At 32.8% G+C, this 13,923-nt stretch overlaps 1 protein-coding gene across 1 annotated transcript in view; it reads left to right on the top strand.

Moving 5' to 3' along the window:
• Positions 1-4,496, top strand: part of LOC111618716 (glutamate receptor ionotropic, kainate 2-like) — an 8,976-nt gene extending 4,480 nt beyond the window's left edge. Inside the window, exons 4-16 of the mRNA XM_023360285.1 lie at positions 299-426; positions 665-796; positions 925-1,074; positions 1,147-1,425; positions 1,499-1,633; positions 2,386-2,589; positions 2,679-3,032; positions 3,108-3,243; positions 3,311-3,514; positions 3,646-3,749; positions 3,951-4,080; positions 4,147-4,307; positions 4,389-4,496. Of these exons, the coding sequence (XP_023216053.1) occupies positions 299-426; positions 665-796; positions 925-1,074; positions 1,147-1,425; positions 1,499-1,633; positions 2,386-2,589; positions 2,679-3,032; positions 3,108-3,243; positions 3,311-3,514; positions 3,646-3,749; positions 3,951-4,080; positions 4,147-4,307; positions 4,389-4,496 (2,225 nt within the window). The remainder of the gene's footprint in view (positions 1-298; positions 427-664; positions 797-924; positions 1,075-1,146; positions 1,426-1,498; positions 1,634-2,385; positions 2,590-2,678; positions 3,033-3,107; positions 3,244-3,310; positions 3,515-3,645; positions 3,750-3,950; positions 4,081-4,146; positions 4,308-4,388) is intronic.
• The last annotated feature ends 9,427 nt before the right edge of the window (positions 4,497-13,923 follow it).

The following is a 13,923-nucleotide window of genomic DNA, read 5'->3' as shown; positions in this document are numbered from 1 at the left end:
TTACGTAACAATGGAATTGTTAAGAGAAAGCGACGTGCAATACGCAGATGCAGTTTTTTTCGTTTTTGCGGGAAATCGAACATATTTTTAGACCCATCTAAAAATTCTCTAATTAGTCTGGAAACAAGGGGACCCAATTCTTGCATTCTGTGAAAACGGGTAAGGTTGACTGTAACGTAATAATCTTTATCTTAGTTATCGTTACTTTTGCCCGAGCAACGCCGGGCCCACCTGCTAGTTTAATATATGTCTTTTAATTTTTAAAACATTACTTGATTTATTAAATTTATTTATTTAGCTATTCATGCGACAATGGAACTTCAAAGATTAGCTATGAAATACGAAATTACACTACTTTCTATACAGAGATTTCCTTTGTCCGACTCAAAATCTCTCAATATAACACCACAATTGAACGTCATAAAGGTAAGAATTAAATCAGTATATTTATAAATGTTAGAGCTTCAATAGCTGATATACACTTCTTTGTTATTACAAAAATACAGGTATGATAGATTAATCGAGTAACATATTATTATTATAGTAATATGTTACTCGATTAATCTATTATTAATTAGATTCATTTGACAATTGCAGTATAAATTAAAATTTTTATCAAAATTTATCACAAGTTACTTTTTTATAACACTTTTATTCTGATAAGGAAAAGGACGTGAGAATAATAATTCTTTACTGTTCAATAACGATAAGTAAAACTGTTATAAACCAAGCTGATCGCATGAACATGTTTCGATCTGGATGGATCTGGCTTGTCATGGATAGCATCACATCACACGTAAGACTAAATCTTTTAATTTTTTATAAATAGCAACACAAAAGTACTTTAATTAACTTATTATTTTGTATTATTATATTAAAATTTAACAAAATATCCATCAACTAAATAATAATATTTGTTGACAGAGCATTACATACTTATCAGACGATGACGGATATGTACCATCTTCTTTAGTCGGACTAATAGGAACGGCATTTGTGGTTCCCGACAATATTTTATATTTAAAATTAGTGAATCAGTTAGAGAAAAAATTGGGAAATCAATTAGAGAATCAGGTATATTAACCATTGAAATTATTTTACTACTTAAATGTTTATATTTATGAATTAATAAATATCATTTTGCAGCAAGCTTTCACTCGTGTGTATGATGCAGTGTTAGCAATTGCCAACGGACTTCACAAAATTCTTTACGAAGAGAAACTATCTTTCGAACTTCCTACTTTCCAAAAAGGAAGTTGCGTAGATTCTGTCAATGAGTGGAAGTGGGGTAGAAATCTGTTGGAAAGTATTCTTAATGTAAACAATATTAATGGTAGTTTAGGGCCTATAAAGTTCACGAAATTTGGTTACCATCATCTGACCAGTTTTGACATCGAAAATCTTCAAATCAGAGGTTTCGTTAAAGTAAGTTACTTCTAATTTTCAAGTTCATTTAATATTTTTAAAATGTAACTAATATTTTAACTGATATATTTAGGTTGGAAAATGGTTAGAAAACGAGAAGAACCTGAAAATTAATTCAGAAATCACATTTCCTGGACAAACTACAATTCCTCCTACTAATTCTCATCAAAGTCTTTCCGGAAGAACACTTAATATTGGAATACTCTTAGTAGGAGACATAAACAACTTCTTATTATTACTATCATTTATTCTTACTAGTAGCTCGGGACGCCCCCTAGTGGGCGTTCTTTACAAATTTCCATGAGGCACGGCTCCTTTGACTTTTTTGTTCCTATCAATATACTCTACAGCTCTGTTAAAATCCAAATAGTAAGATTTACCCTCCAAATGAAGAGGTGGCGACCCCCCCAAACCGTAGACCCATGTACTAAGAATAAAGTCAAAGGAACCATACCCCTACTCGCGATCCTTCGAGAGATATAAGCCCCTGAAATAATAAATTCCTATTACAAATATACCGAATTATTTATATTGTTATATTGGCCAAATAATAATTTATTGGCCAAATGAATAATAAAAATTTATATTGTTAATTTAAATAAGAATTAAAACTGTTAATTTGAATGTTTGAAATATGACGATAAGAGCGCCTCCCTCTAGTGTCTGTTATCAAACGGTTATGGGACGGATAGATAGATACCCGTTGAATGGGTTATATATATAGATGACAGACAAAATACGATGACATAANATATTGTTAATTTAAATAAGAATTAAAACTGTTAATTTGAATGTTTGAAATATGACGATAAGAGCGCCTCTAGTGTCCGTTATCAAACGGATACGGGCGGAGAGACGGATACCCGTTGAATGGGTTATATATATAGATTCTACAATAGCTACACATATTAATTAACAGATTTTATTAAATTATCAGTTAATTTACGTACATTTTTCTAGGATGTACCCTTTATAATGAAAAATCCTTATTATAAAGAAGGCGATCCTATAACTTCTAAATACGAAGGATTACTTATAGACCTTCTTTTAAAATTACAAGAAATACATGATTTTAAATTTAAATTACATGAAACGAAGCAATATGGAAATAAAAACGAGGAAACAAAAGAGTGGAATGGATTAGTTAGACAATTAATGGATAAGGTATACGTAGATAATCATTATATTATTGAATACTTCTATGCTATAGTTTAATCTTCTATAAAGATTTGTAAAACATTTTGTATGTTTAGAAAATAGATTTGGCACTTGCTTCTTTCACAATATCTTGGAAAAGACAAGAAGTTATCTCCTTTACAGCTCCTTACTACGATTTAGGTTTGGCTATATTAATGCCGAAATATAATGCAAAAACTAATCAAAATTATTTCGCATTTTTATCACCTTTTGAAACAACAGTGTGGCTTACCATTGCTGTATCGGTGGTTTTTACTTCCCTAGTGCTCGCGATATGTGTAAATTTAACACCAAATAGTTTTAACAACAGTATAACAGAGAGAAGGAAAACAAATCAAAGCGTTAGAGATTCTTGTTGGATCACTTTTCCTCAAGCACTTTGGTGGAGTTTCTCGTCGCTTGTAGCGCCGGTAGGTGATCAATTATTTTCTTGTTAACGACTTTATTTCTATAATAAAAAATTTAACTGATTGATATGTATTTAGGGAACAGAATTTGAACAAAAAAATAATCTTCCGGCAAAAATTGTAATGGTGACTTGGTGGCTAACTACGGTTATTCTTATTGCTGCATATACAGCAAAATTAGCAGCATTTATGACAGTCCAGAATATGAAACAAGGTATTAAAATCATTTAAATAAATACTTTAAAACGAATATCTTGATCAATACTGTATGTTATTTTTAGAAATTAATTCTTTGGAAGATTTAGTGACATTTAATACAATTCCATTTGGAACTGTTGGAGATTCACAGATGGAGAACTTCTTTGCCAATAGTCACTACGAAATTCACAAAATTGCTTACAAGATGATGAAGAAATATAATACATTCATAAACGATACTCTCGAGGGCGTAGAGAGAGTTAGAGCATCGTATTATTTGCCAGAAGGTACTATATAGGTTTAATAATGTTGTTAATTAAAAATGATGCATGAGTTTCCTAATCGCTTCAATTTATCTAAACAATAAAGAAATCGTGTTGCTGCAATTAGAAAATTATTGAACTTTATAATATTTCAGGTCACAAGGATCGTTTTGCTATTATTTCTGATTCTCCATTTGTGGATTACGCTGCTATGCAGAGGCCATGCAATGTCGAACGAGTTGGAAGACTTTTCGGATTAGTAAATTAATTCAATATTAATAATATTCAACAATTTATCGCAAGACGACATTAATGCTAACCTTTCATTATTGTTATTGTTACTATTACCAAAGCAGTATATGATAGTATCGATAAGGACGAATGTCTATTAAAAATAATTTTAATACTTATATCAATTGTTTATATGAATACGTACTAATATAATCTTTTTATTTAACAGCAAAATTACGGTCTTGGTTTGCCTAAAGGTTCTCCGTTTGAGAAACAATTTACCCCATCTATCTTAAAGCTAAGAGAAGAAGGATATATGGATTTTTTGAATAAACGATGGTTTATCAATAATTGTCCCGGTAATATATGAAGTTATTTTAAAACAATGTGCTAATTCACAAAAATTTATTGTTTTTATATTTCAGACAATACAATAGGAAGCGAAGAACATCAAATGGATATAAAAAATTTAGCTGGAGTTTTTCTGTGTTACGTGGGAGGATTAACTGTGGCACTCTTGTGCGTAGCTGTCCTGTGGATAAGAGAAAAAACCAAGATCAAGAAGAAAATAGTTGTTTCACGTAATGTAAATATTACGTATAAGTTTTATCTAGAAATATCTATAAAATTATTCTATACAATAAGAAAATTCTTTTTTATCAGCCAGATCGTAGTTGTGTATCGTAAGAAGACTGTTCTGGATGATTCTCTTTCACTTTGCTTTTCGAAAAGATTAATATTATATATTAATAATATAAATATATTTTCTCAATGAATTTAGTATTGATGATTTAAAAATTGTAGTTTTTCTAAATAAATATATTTCAATTCGTAAAAAATAGAATGTATATTTTTTAATAAACAATTGAAAAGTTTAAAAATTATTTGTATGATCATTATTATTTGAAAATTTGATGAAAGTACAGTATTTAATCCTTGAAACTTTAAAATTCATGTAAATTAAATTAAATATAGAAATAAATGCATGCTTGAACAAAAGTTTAGGCTATACTTCAATCAAAACTTATGAATATATATTTCAAAGACGGCATGTAATTATAACTTGCAATTGGTTATCCAATTTATTAGAATATATGTACTGTACAGTACACTCAGAAACAGTGATCAGGTGAGTGATTCAGTCAGTCAGTCAATTAAACTTATTTTATTATTAGTATTAGGCATGATCAGTATTACCGTTGTTATCAAATGGTATTCATTTGCAGCATAACAACTCTTGCTCTCATACTGCGAATTTGACAGTCCCACCACAAACATGTGTTGCCACCCTCTCCGTACTTACCTGACTCACTCCCTCTGATTATTTGTTCGGTTATCGCAAGGAATCTCTAAGCGGACATTATTTCAAGAGAAATGATGAAGTGCATGATGCGGGACACGTGCAAACCGGAAGATTTTTTATAAGAACATAAAGAGTGTAGTATTGCATTAGCAATATTGTGTTAAAAAATAGTGCTTCGAAAAATTATGCTAATAAATTTACTTGCTAGTAATTATTTGGTTATTTATTGGTCATGCCTCGCATATGATCCTTAAATATAAAAATCATACGTTTTAAGATTATAAAAATGTAAAAATTTATTCAGAAGGAATATATATATACAGTCGACTCCCTATGACACTGTTGATTATTCCGTTTTATATGAATTCCATGTTGTACGAGTCACTTAGATTTTACAAATACGTGTGCCAGGCTGTGAACGGCTCACGTATTTGTAAAATCTAAGTGACTCGTACAACATGGAATTCATATAAAACGGAATAATCAACAGTGTCATAGGGGGTCGACTGTATATATTTAAACTCTAATATAGACAATTAAATGTTATAATAAATAGGACCCGCCAGCGGCCAAGCGGTTCCGTTCCTGAACACTGAGAGTTCGGTCGTGGGTATGCAGCCTGGCCAGGAGGGCTAGCCACGTGCAGTTTTTCGGATTTTATCCACGTATGAAACGCCCGAATACCCTTAAAAATCCCGGAAGGTAATCCCCCTAGGCAGATCGCCCAAGTGTTGCGTTGCCATAACTTAATAAAATAAAACAAACTTAATAAATAGGTTCAATGCGTTCTGTGTAAGTTGCTTCTTTCTAATGTCGTGTTTATGTACAGTAAAACCTCGCTAAGACGAACTGCGTTAAATCGAAGCTGTCTACAGCTTCCTGTCACACAGTATGAGGTTTTTTCCTTATAATACGGTCTCTTTAAGTGGAAATTGTCGGTACTTTAACTCCAACCTATTTTTCCGCTCGCCCTTTACTCTTTGATAGCTTTATGATCTTCACTTTCTCCTATATTCCGTATGTATGCAGACGATTAAGATAAATAAACACCACAGCACTATGACGACAATCTTTTTCTGATACAATATGATACCGGCGGTGTCAAAAGGAACTCACTCTATACAGGCCCTATATACTGAGGTTTTCTCTAATATGGCACAGGCGGAGTCTTCCATGGTTAAATGGAATGAAGCAGCTATTCTCAAGACTGTGAGGTCCCCATCGTTAGCAGCATGAAAAGATAGAAATCTATAAAAGTAAATTAAGGGATGGTTGCATCAATGCAAGAGATGCAAATGGTTTAGCTTCGGCATGTAAGTTCTTTATAAAAGAAAAATTGAAACATACAGATTCTTAGTCCCTATCTGCCCTTTATATTATGATGCCTTTTTGGCGTATTTTTATACATTTAATCTTTTATGTATTTATTTTATTTTTATTTATTTTATTTCACGTTATTATTGATGTTATTTATATTGTTTTGGCTTTAAAGTATTTAGTATATTTATTTTGGTTATTATACGTTCGATTGACAGTTCACCTGATGATGGCCTATCCATTAGGCTGAAAACGTTTGTATTAAATAAAGTATTCTCAGCGATATAAGGTGTTAATGTTTTATTAAGTGATTCGCCTAATATTAATAAAAAAAGATGTGGGCTTAAACTTGGTAAATTTTAAAGTCCATCCTAAACCCCTAAAAATTTTATTTTCAATACTTTCCTTGATATTCGAGTAAATTTTTCACGAAATTTACAAGACAGAAGACATTATAAATAACGTGACGTCATCGACGACAACAATTAGATTCCAGCTTTATCCGCCATTGTTACCGAATAGACAATACAAACTCCATTGTTGCTGGGCGGAATCCAGACGCCATTTTTGGTATCGCCGGCAGTTTCTAAGAAAAATACCGAAATTTTTTCTAGTTTTAGAAGAAATAACGAAAGAAAAAGCTGACAAATTGCAGAATGATAAAGGGAAAAGGGAAAGACAGAAACTACGTATTTTAGTAAAGGAAATAAAACTGAAATGAAATATTCGGAAGTCGACATTAGTCAACTAACAACAAATTACTGTACTATGGAAGGAAGCCATTTTAAACGAATTCGTATTGTGTGTAAGTCACTTTATTTAATACTAACAACTCGGACAAAAAATAACGATAGCAAAGATTAAATACTTGTTTATAGACGATCTTACCCTTTTTCGTCGAGTGCAAGAATTAGGTCTCTCTCTCTTCAAAGACTAATTAGAGAATTTTTAGATATCTGATTACCACACAGGGATAACGATAAATAAGACTCGCAACCACTAACCAGTACGTAGTACCACTAAGTGATAAATAATAAACGTTTTCGTAACTCTTTCTGGGTTCTAATTCAGGTTTAATAAATTCGAAAAATAAGCTGGATCTTCCAGAATCATTCATAAATATAAATTCGAACATAAAATCGAATATTAAGACGAAGAGTTCGAATAAAGCGAAATTATAAGCATGCGCTCCCTGGTCTAGAAATATGTTCGATTTCCAACATAAATGCAAAAAAGACATCTAAAACAGTATAGTAGAAGCCGAGTTCTTCGGGTTAATCCTTAACTCCCACTCCCGCAGTGGCAATTTCGAAAAATCTCTTCATAATGTGCATTCTCATGGCATACCCTATTAAAACGCAAAAATCCGCATTTAAAATAGTATAATAGAAACCGAATTTTTCAAGGAAAGCGTTAATTCTGCTCCTCTCCCCCGCGGGGGAATTTCGAAAAATCCCTTCTTAGTGTACGTTCTCATGACGTACCCTAACTGTGTACCAAATTTCACCTTTCAACTCCTAACCGTTTGGGCTTTGCGCTTATTATTATTATTAACATTATCAATCCAACTCGACTATATAATAAGCGTTATGTAAATTATTCGAATGTTTTCGTGCTTTTTCTTAAGGGAATTTTGTTCCCTGATGGAAACGGAATATAGCATAAGAGAATACTTTATGGATAGAGTTTCCCCTTATAGTAGATTTAAATCTCTCCATAACACTTCGACTTATTTATCACTACCATTATCATCAGTCATGTTTGTTAAGTTACGGCAATACAACACTTGGGCGAACTGCCTAGGGGGGAATGCCTTCAGGGAAGTCTTTTTAAGAGTAACTGACCCCTATTCGGGCGTTACAAACGTGGAGAAAATCCGGAAAACTGCACGTGGCCAGACCGTCCTGGCCACGATCGAGCTCCCAGTATTTGGGGAACGAAACCGCTTGGCCACTGGTGGAACTCGTCAGTCAAGAACAAAGTGTTGTGGTCTTACCACAACTTTGATGTCCTTAAATGTCATAATGAATAGGACCCGCCAGCGGCCAAGCGGTTCCGTTCCTAAACACTTGGAGTTCGGTAGTGGGTATGCAGCCTGGCCAGGAGGGCTGGCCACGTGCAGTTTTCCGAGTTTTCTCCACGTCTGAAACGCCCGAATACCCTTAAAAAGACCTTCAGGAGGGCAGTCCCTCTAGGCAGATCGCCTAAGTGTTGCGTTGCCATAACTTAATAAAATAAAACAAACTTAATAAATAGGTTCAATACGTTCTGTGTAAGTTGAAGTTATCACCTGCTTCTTTCTAATGTCGTTTTTATGTACAGTAAAACCTCGCTAAGACGAACTGCGTTAAATCGAAGCTGTCTACAGCTTCCTGTCACACAGTATGAGGTTTTATCCTTATAATACGGTCTCTTTAAGTGGAAATTGTCGGTACATTTAACTCCAACCTATTTTTCCGCTCGCCCTTTACTCTTTGATAGCTTTATGATCTTCACTTTCTCCTATATTCCATGTGAATGCAGACGATTAAGATAAATACAGTAAAACCTGTCTATGGCAACCACCCACGGTTCCTTCAAAAAATGGTCTTTTAGACAGGTAGTCCTGTAATAACGTATTTCCGTACGTATTTTGCGCACTTTTTAGTCATTTCTACTAAAAGCAAAACTCGAGCCGAGCAAAAATAAGCGAATTTTTTCAACGATAGGGCTATATTGGTATTGTATTTTATTCTTATCGGATAACTCGATTTACGGGAGTCGTGGTGATTTTATAAGACAGATTTAATACCAATATTTTTAAAGATTAATACAATACTCGCATTTTCTCGATTATAACGCACACTTTCTTTTTTCGGACTTAATTAATTCGATTCGGTTGTTTTCGTTCGCTCCTCTGTTACGTGTATTACGTCATCGATATGCAAGCGCGTCGTATCTCTACATCACTTTAGTTTTGGTATTCGTTAGTTTAATCTTATTTTAACTTTAAAAATACTGTATTTTTTAATATTTAATATTTTCTTAAATACATCAAGAAAAATTATTAATTAACTAGCAGGTGTGCCCGGCGTTGCTCGGGCAAAAGTAACGATAACTAAGATAAAGATTATTACGTTACAGTCAACCGTACAATATTTTATACCCCTAAGAAAAATAGTGTAGGTGTACGGTAAAATAAATTTCGTTTTCTCAGTTAAACTTCGCCACTAATTGCCGTTGTTATAAACCGTTTTCACTTTCTCTGATAATTTTAACACGATCTTCTAACGACAGCACTTCGCATTTCTTTCGTTTTCGGACATTTTCCAACAGACTGAAATGAATTTCCTTTCTTGCTAGTCTAATTTATCAATACCTGCACCTAATTTCAAGGGTGGGAGAAGTGCCCGGGATGGGTTCGAACGAGAGTTTAGAATAATTCATTATATTAGGATAGGAAAACGTTGTTGAGATGGATTCGAACAATAGTTTAGACCAGATGCACTCGCGAAAGTGGTCGCTTATTACAGGTGTTGTATGTTGTTTCGGACCAAAAATCTATGCCCGCGGTCGCGTTACACGAGTGGTCGTTTAATACAGGTAACTAATACGAAGACGCTATGGATAAACTATTCGGTGCCAGAAAGTTTTGTCCGTTTTGACATGTGCCCGTCGAATGCAGGTGGTCGCCTAAGCAGTTTTCACTGTATAGACCACAGCACTATGACGACAATCTTTTTCTGGTACAATATGATACCGGCGATGTCAAAAAGAACACACTATATATAGACCCTACATACTGAGGTTAGGAAATGGCATGATCGTAGAAGGTAAGGTTCTCTCATACAAAAGAAATTATTGTCTATTTCTTGTCTATTTTAAACATGTTTGTCTCTATCGTAATTGTACTTTTCCCCCTGCATTTTAGTCTTAAATTCAATATATTTTCCGCGTTCCGAAAATAATTGTCTACCACAACCTTTATAACCCAAATTACAGATAGAAGTTCAACTCGCAGCTCAACACTAAATTTTGATAGCATAAATTGAAGTCGAGAAAACATTTGAAGTAGTAGACTAAAGTCAACCACTAGAAACAATTGACAAATTCCGTTAAGATATGTCGAAAATGTTTTATTTACTTACGTAACGCAGGTGTGTACTGTATTTACTATTGTATAATATTAATGAAATACCGTACAGTGGAACCACTAAATTTCGAAACAAATTTATCTCAAATTCATTTTTTTTTTCTCGTGAAATTCCGTATAGACAGGTTCAACTGTACGTAGTTTTTCAAATTCGAACATTAGCTGAATTTCAATCGACAGACCACAAATTATATTTTTTAAATTATAAAAACTATGCATACAAAGAAGGATTTTTAAATCTGCTCTTACAGCAGTGACTAAACAACATCGTATCTGTACAGTTAACTATAATCGCGCTGTTCGACGATAAATTTAAAGATAATAGATGTAAACGTACTCTTTTGCAAGAGTTCCTTGAAGAAAAATAATATTTAAAAAGTATTCAAAACTATTTTGTTCAACGAACGAAGCCATCTTTGTAAATCGAAAAAATAAACTTTACGAGAAAACTGTAAGTTATACTCAAAAAAACGTTCTCTTTACACATAATAAAAAGCAACGATCTTATAAGCAAACATTTCGCCTAACATTCTTCCAATCACTCCAACAATGCTAAATTTACAAACGACAAGTATACTACCTCATAATACAGACAAAATAAAATTTTTTTTTCTCACAGAAAAAACAGCTTCAAATAAAGCCCGCATAGGACGAAGAAAGAAGACACAATGCGGGTCGAAGACGGCAGACTTCCCCGTTCTTAGAAATATATTTTAACAATATGTCATCAATTGTTACAATATATTGTTTCTTTTTCTATTGTAGATTGACATTTTTAAGCAAAAATTTTTATCCAAATTCTCCTTTTTTTTCTGAGGATTTCGAGAGAATTGTGATCAAGTAATCTTTAGTAATGTAAGTAAATTGTTACATTCGATTTATAAGAAATTAAAATGGCACAACTTGCGATAGAATGTGTAATTGAACACGTGTGATTCTATTAAATTAATTTTGAATTAAATTAATTTATCAGATAATATATAAAATTTGGTATCTATAGTGAAATATTTATTTAAATGTAAAACTCCGTAATAAATAGATACTATACGTTTGTTACAAGTTTAAGAGATAACCTGCTGATTTTACATGTCGTTTTTTTATGTACAGTAAAATTACGCTAACTCGAATTGCGTTAATTCTAGTATAGCTTCATTTAGGGTTAACATAGCTGTATTTAAATTAATACCATTTCGTTAAGACAAAATTTTCGGCACTTTTAACTCCATTGTATCTTCCTCGAAAGAGTACAGAAATGTTTTGGTGCCCGAGACAAACATCATACTTGACAGCCTGATTCAACGTTGATTATAAAAAAGATTTCCGTGTGTTCGTTTTGGCATTCTTAAGGTCAACGCTTTGGCCGAAGACAGAAAACACCGACGGGGGACGAAGAGTGTTCTCTGTGTGTGTCCCGCTTCTTCAAAGCCCGCTCAGGGCAAGTTTTTTTGGTGTTTTCTTTAAAGTAAATTATAGTTCAGTGGCCATAAGGTGCGTTTCTGTTATAGCCTGACATCTTTATATGTTTTTGTCTTTCATTATTACTAGTTGTAATATTACATCCATTAGTTTAGATAGTAGAGTAATAATATAAGTTTCGAAAAGTTGAATTCGAAGTATACGGAAGTTTTTATAGTGTGAGTTAGGAGGAATGAAATTAGGCAAATGATGTTAGTCATGTGTGGAGTTTCATTTTTTCTAACTCTTGGTGGAACTCTGACGCAGCCACCTCTACGTGGTAAGTTCTGGGTTGTCATTCGTCTGGAAATGTCGAAGGGCAAGCGAAGAGCTGCGTATTTTCGTTGAATTGAAAATTATAATAAGGAATAAAAATATGCCAATACCAGCAGAAATCTGGTGCATTTGGTGTATTTAACAAAATATTTTTTAACTGAACTACGGAACAGAAACTGAATCCATATCTAAACTCTTTGTATTTAAATTACATCATTTGATAACTAAGAATAAAACATGTAACCAATACGTAATTTGTGTATTGTATGTTTTCTACGACCGATCTTCTTATCGTTAGTGATATTTGGAATTTGCTATTGTAAGAAACATCTGTCAAAGTTGTATTTTTTATCAATCTAATTTGAATATTACAATATTTTGCATTTATGCAATTAGACAATAAGATTGTTGTTTACTTGTTATAAGTGCAGGTGCCATCATTGTCTCGAAGAGATTCGCATATTTATCTGAACGGTGAGTTAAGAAAAGAAGAATGTTTCCTGAAGACTAAAATCGAATCCTCGATTGAAACTCATTGAATCTATGAACCTATCTACAAGAAGTAAACCTAGTTTGTAAAGCATACTTTCCAGGCGTATATTGTTGTTTTGTGTATCAGACAAGTTTCTTCTTCTGTGCAATGTTTTTCTTTAAAGTTCATAATGTAATGTGTCTTGCATTTTCTATTATTTTGATAATTTTCGTTGTTGTAATTACGGTTGGAGTCTTTTAATATCTCGGTTTTCATCTTTGATGAGTTAAACTAACTTGTCCTGATAAGTAAATAACTTCAGAAAGTTTCTTGCAAAAAAATAATTAAAACTTTAATTAACCTATTTATAAACAATAAGTTAATAAGCTATTCATCATCCACTTGTATTGCCTAGTTGTGTAGCAATTTATTTCATTTATTTGTCTTTTGAAACTCAATACAGTGCGTCGCGCTGCGCCGTCGAAAAGTATTAAATCGCGATTTGACTGTTGATTTTACAGAAAAATTACAGTGAAAACAATCGAAAATTGATTGACGTGAGCGTTTTCTCGCACGTCAATCAGTTTTCAACTGTTACATAAACGAATAATGTCAATAATACAATTTTGACAATTGTCAAAGTGAATTGTTAATTCAAAGCGATTCTTATCGAATGCTATTTCTTCAATGCCAACTGTCTTTTACAAAATGAATACAAAAAGTCAGTTAAATTATGTTAGTTTATGAACAGTTACATCAATTAGTCGATTATCTGCTAGATCATCAATAATCCGGCATCAATTGGGCAGAGAAGCGATTTTGCCGGATGGTTAGGTTACAATACACTATGTTTAACTTTCGTGGCAACGCAACAATAACACTCTATGTATTAACAAATTGTCAGAGTTTTATTGTTGCGAGCGATCGTTTATTGTTGTTGCGAACGGTTGGTTTTTCAGTTCGTGCGATTGAAATTTACAGTAGAGCGTCGATTTTCCGAAAGTCAATCATCCGAAAGAATTCCAGTCGGCAAATTTAAATTTTCGCCAGTGCTGTAGCGCTTCAATCTTTGGCTATGTCTTGGGCTACTCAAATATTTTACGTTTTTGATACTAAATTAACATCTGAAGTATAATTTTTTATTGTTTTTATATTTTTCAATATATTTATTTTGTTTGTACAAAATAAAAAAATAATTTTTAACGATACAATAGTCTTCGTTAGGCTTAACATCGACGAAAATTCAA

This window comes from Centruroides sculpturatus, unplaced genomic scaffold (assembly GCF_000671375.1).
Source record: "Centruroides sculpturatus isolate CEXI.00-Female unplaced genomic scaffold, Cexi_2.0 scaffold236, whole genome shotgun sequence".
In the NCBI taxonomy this organism is placed as follows: Eukaryota; Metazoa; Arthropoda; class Arachnida; order Scorpiones; family Buthidae; genus Centruroides; species Centruroides sculpturatus.
This window is presented reverse-complemented; position numbering and strand designations above follow the sequence as displayed.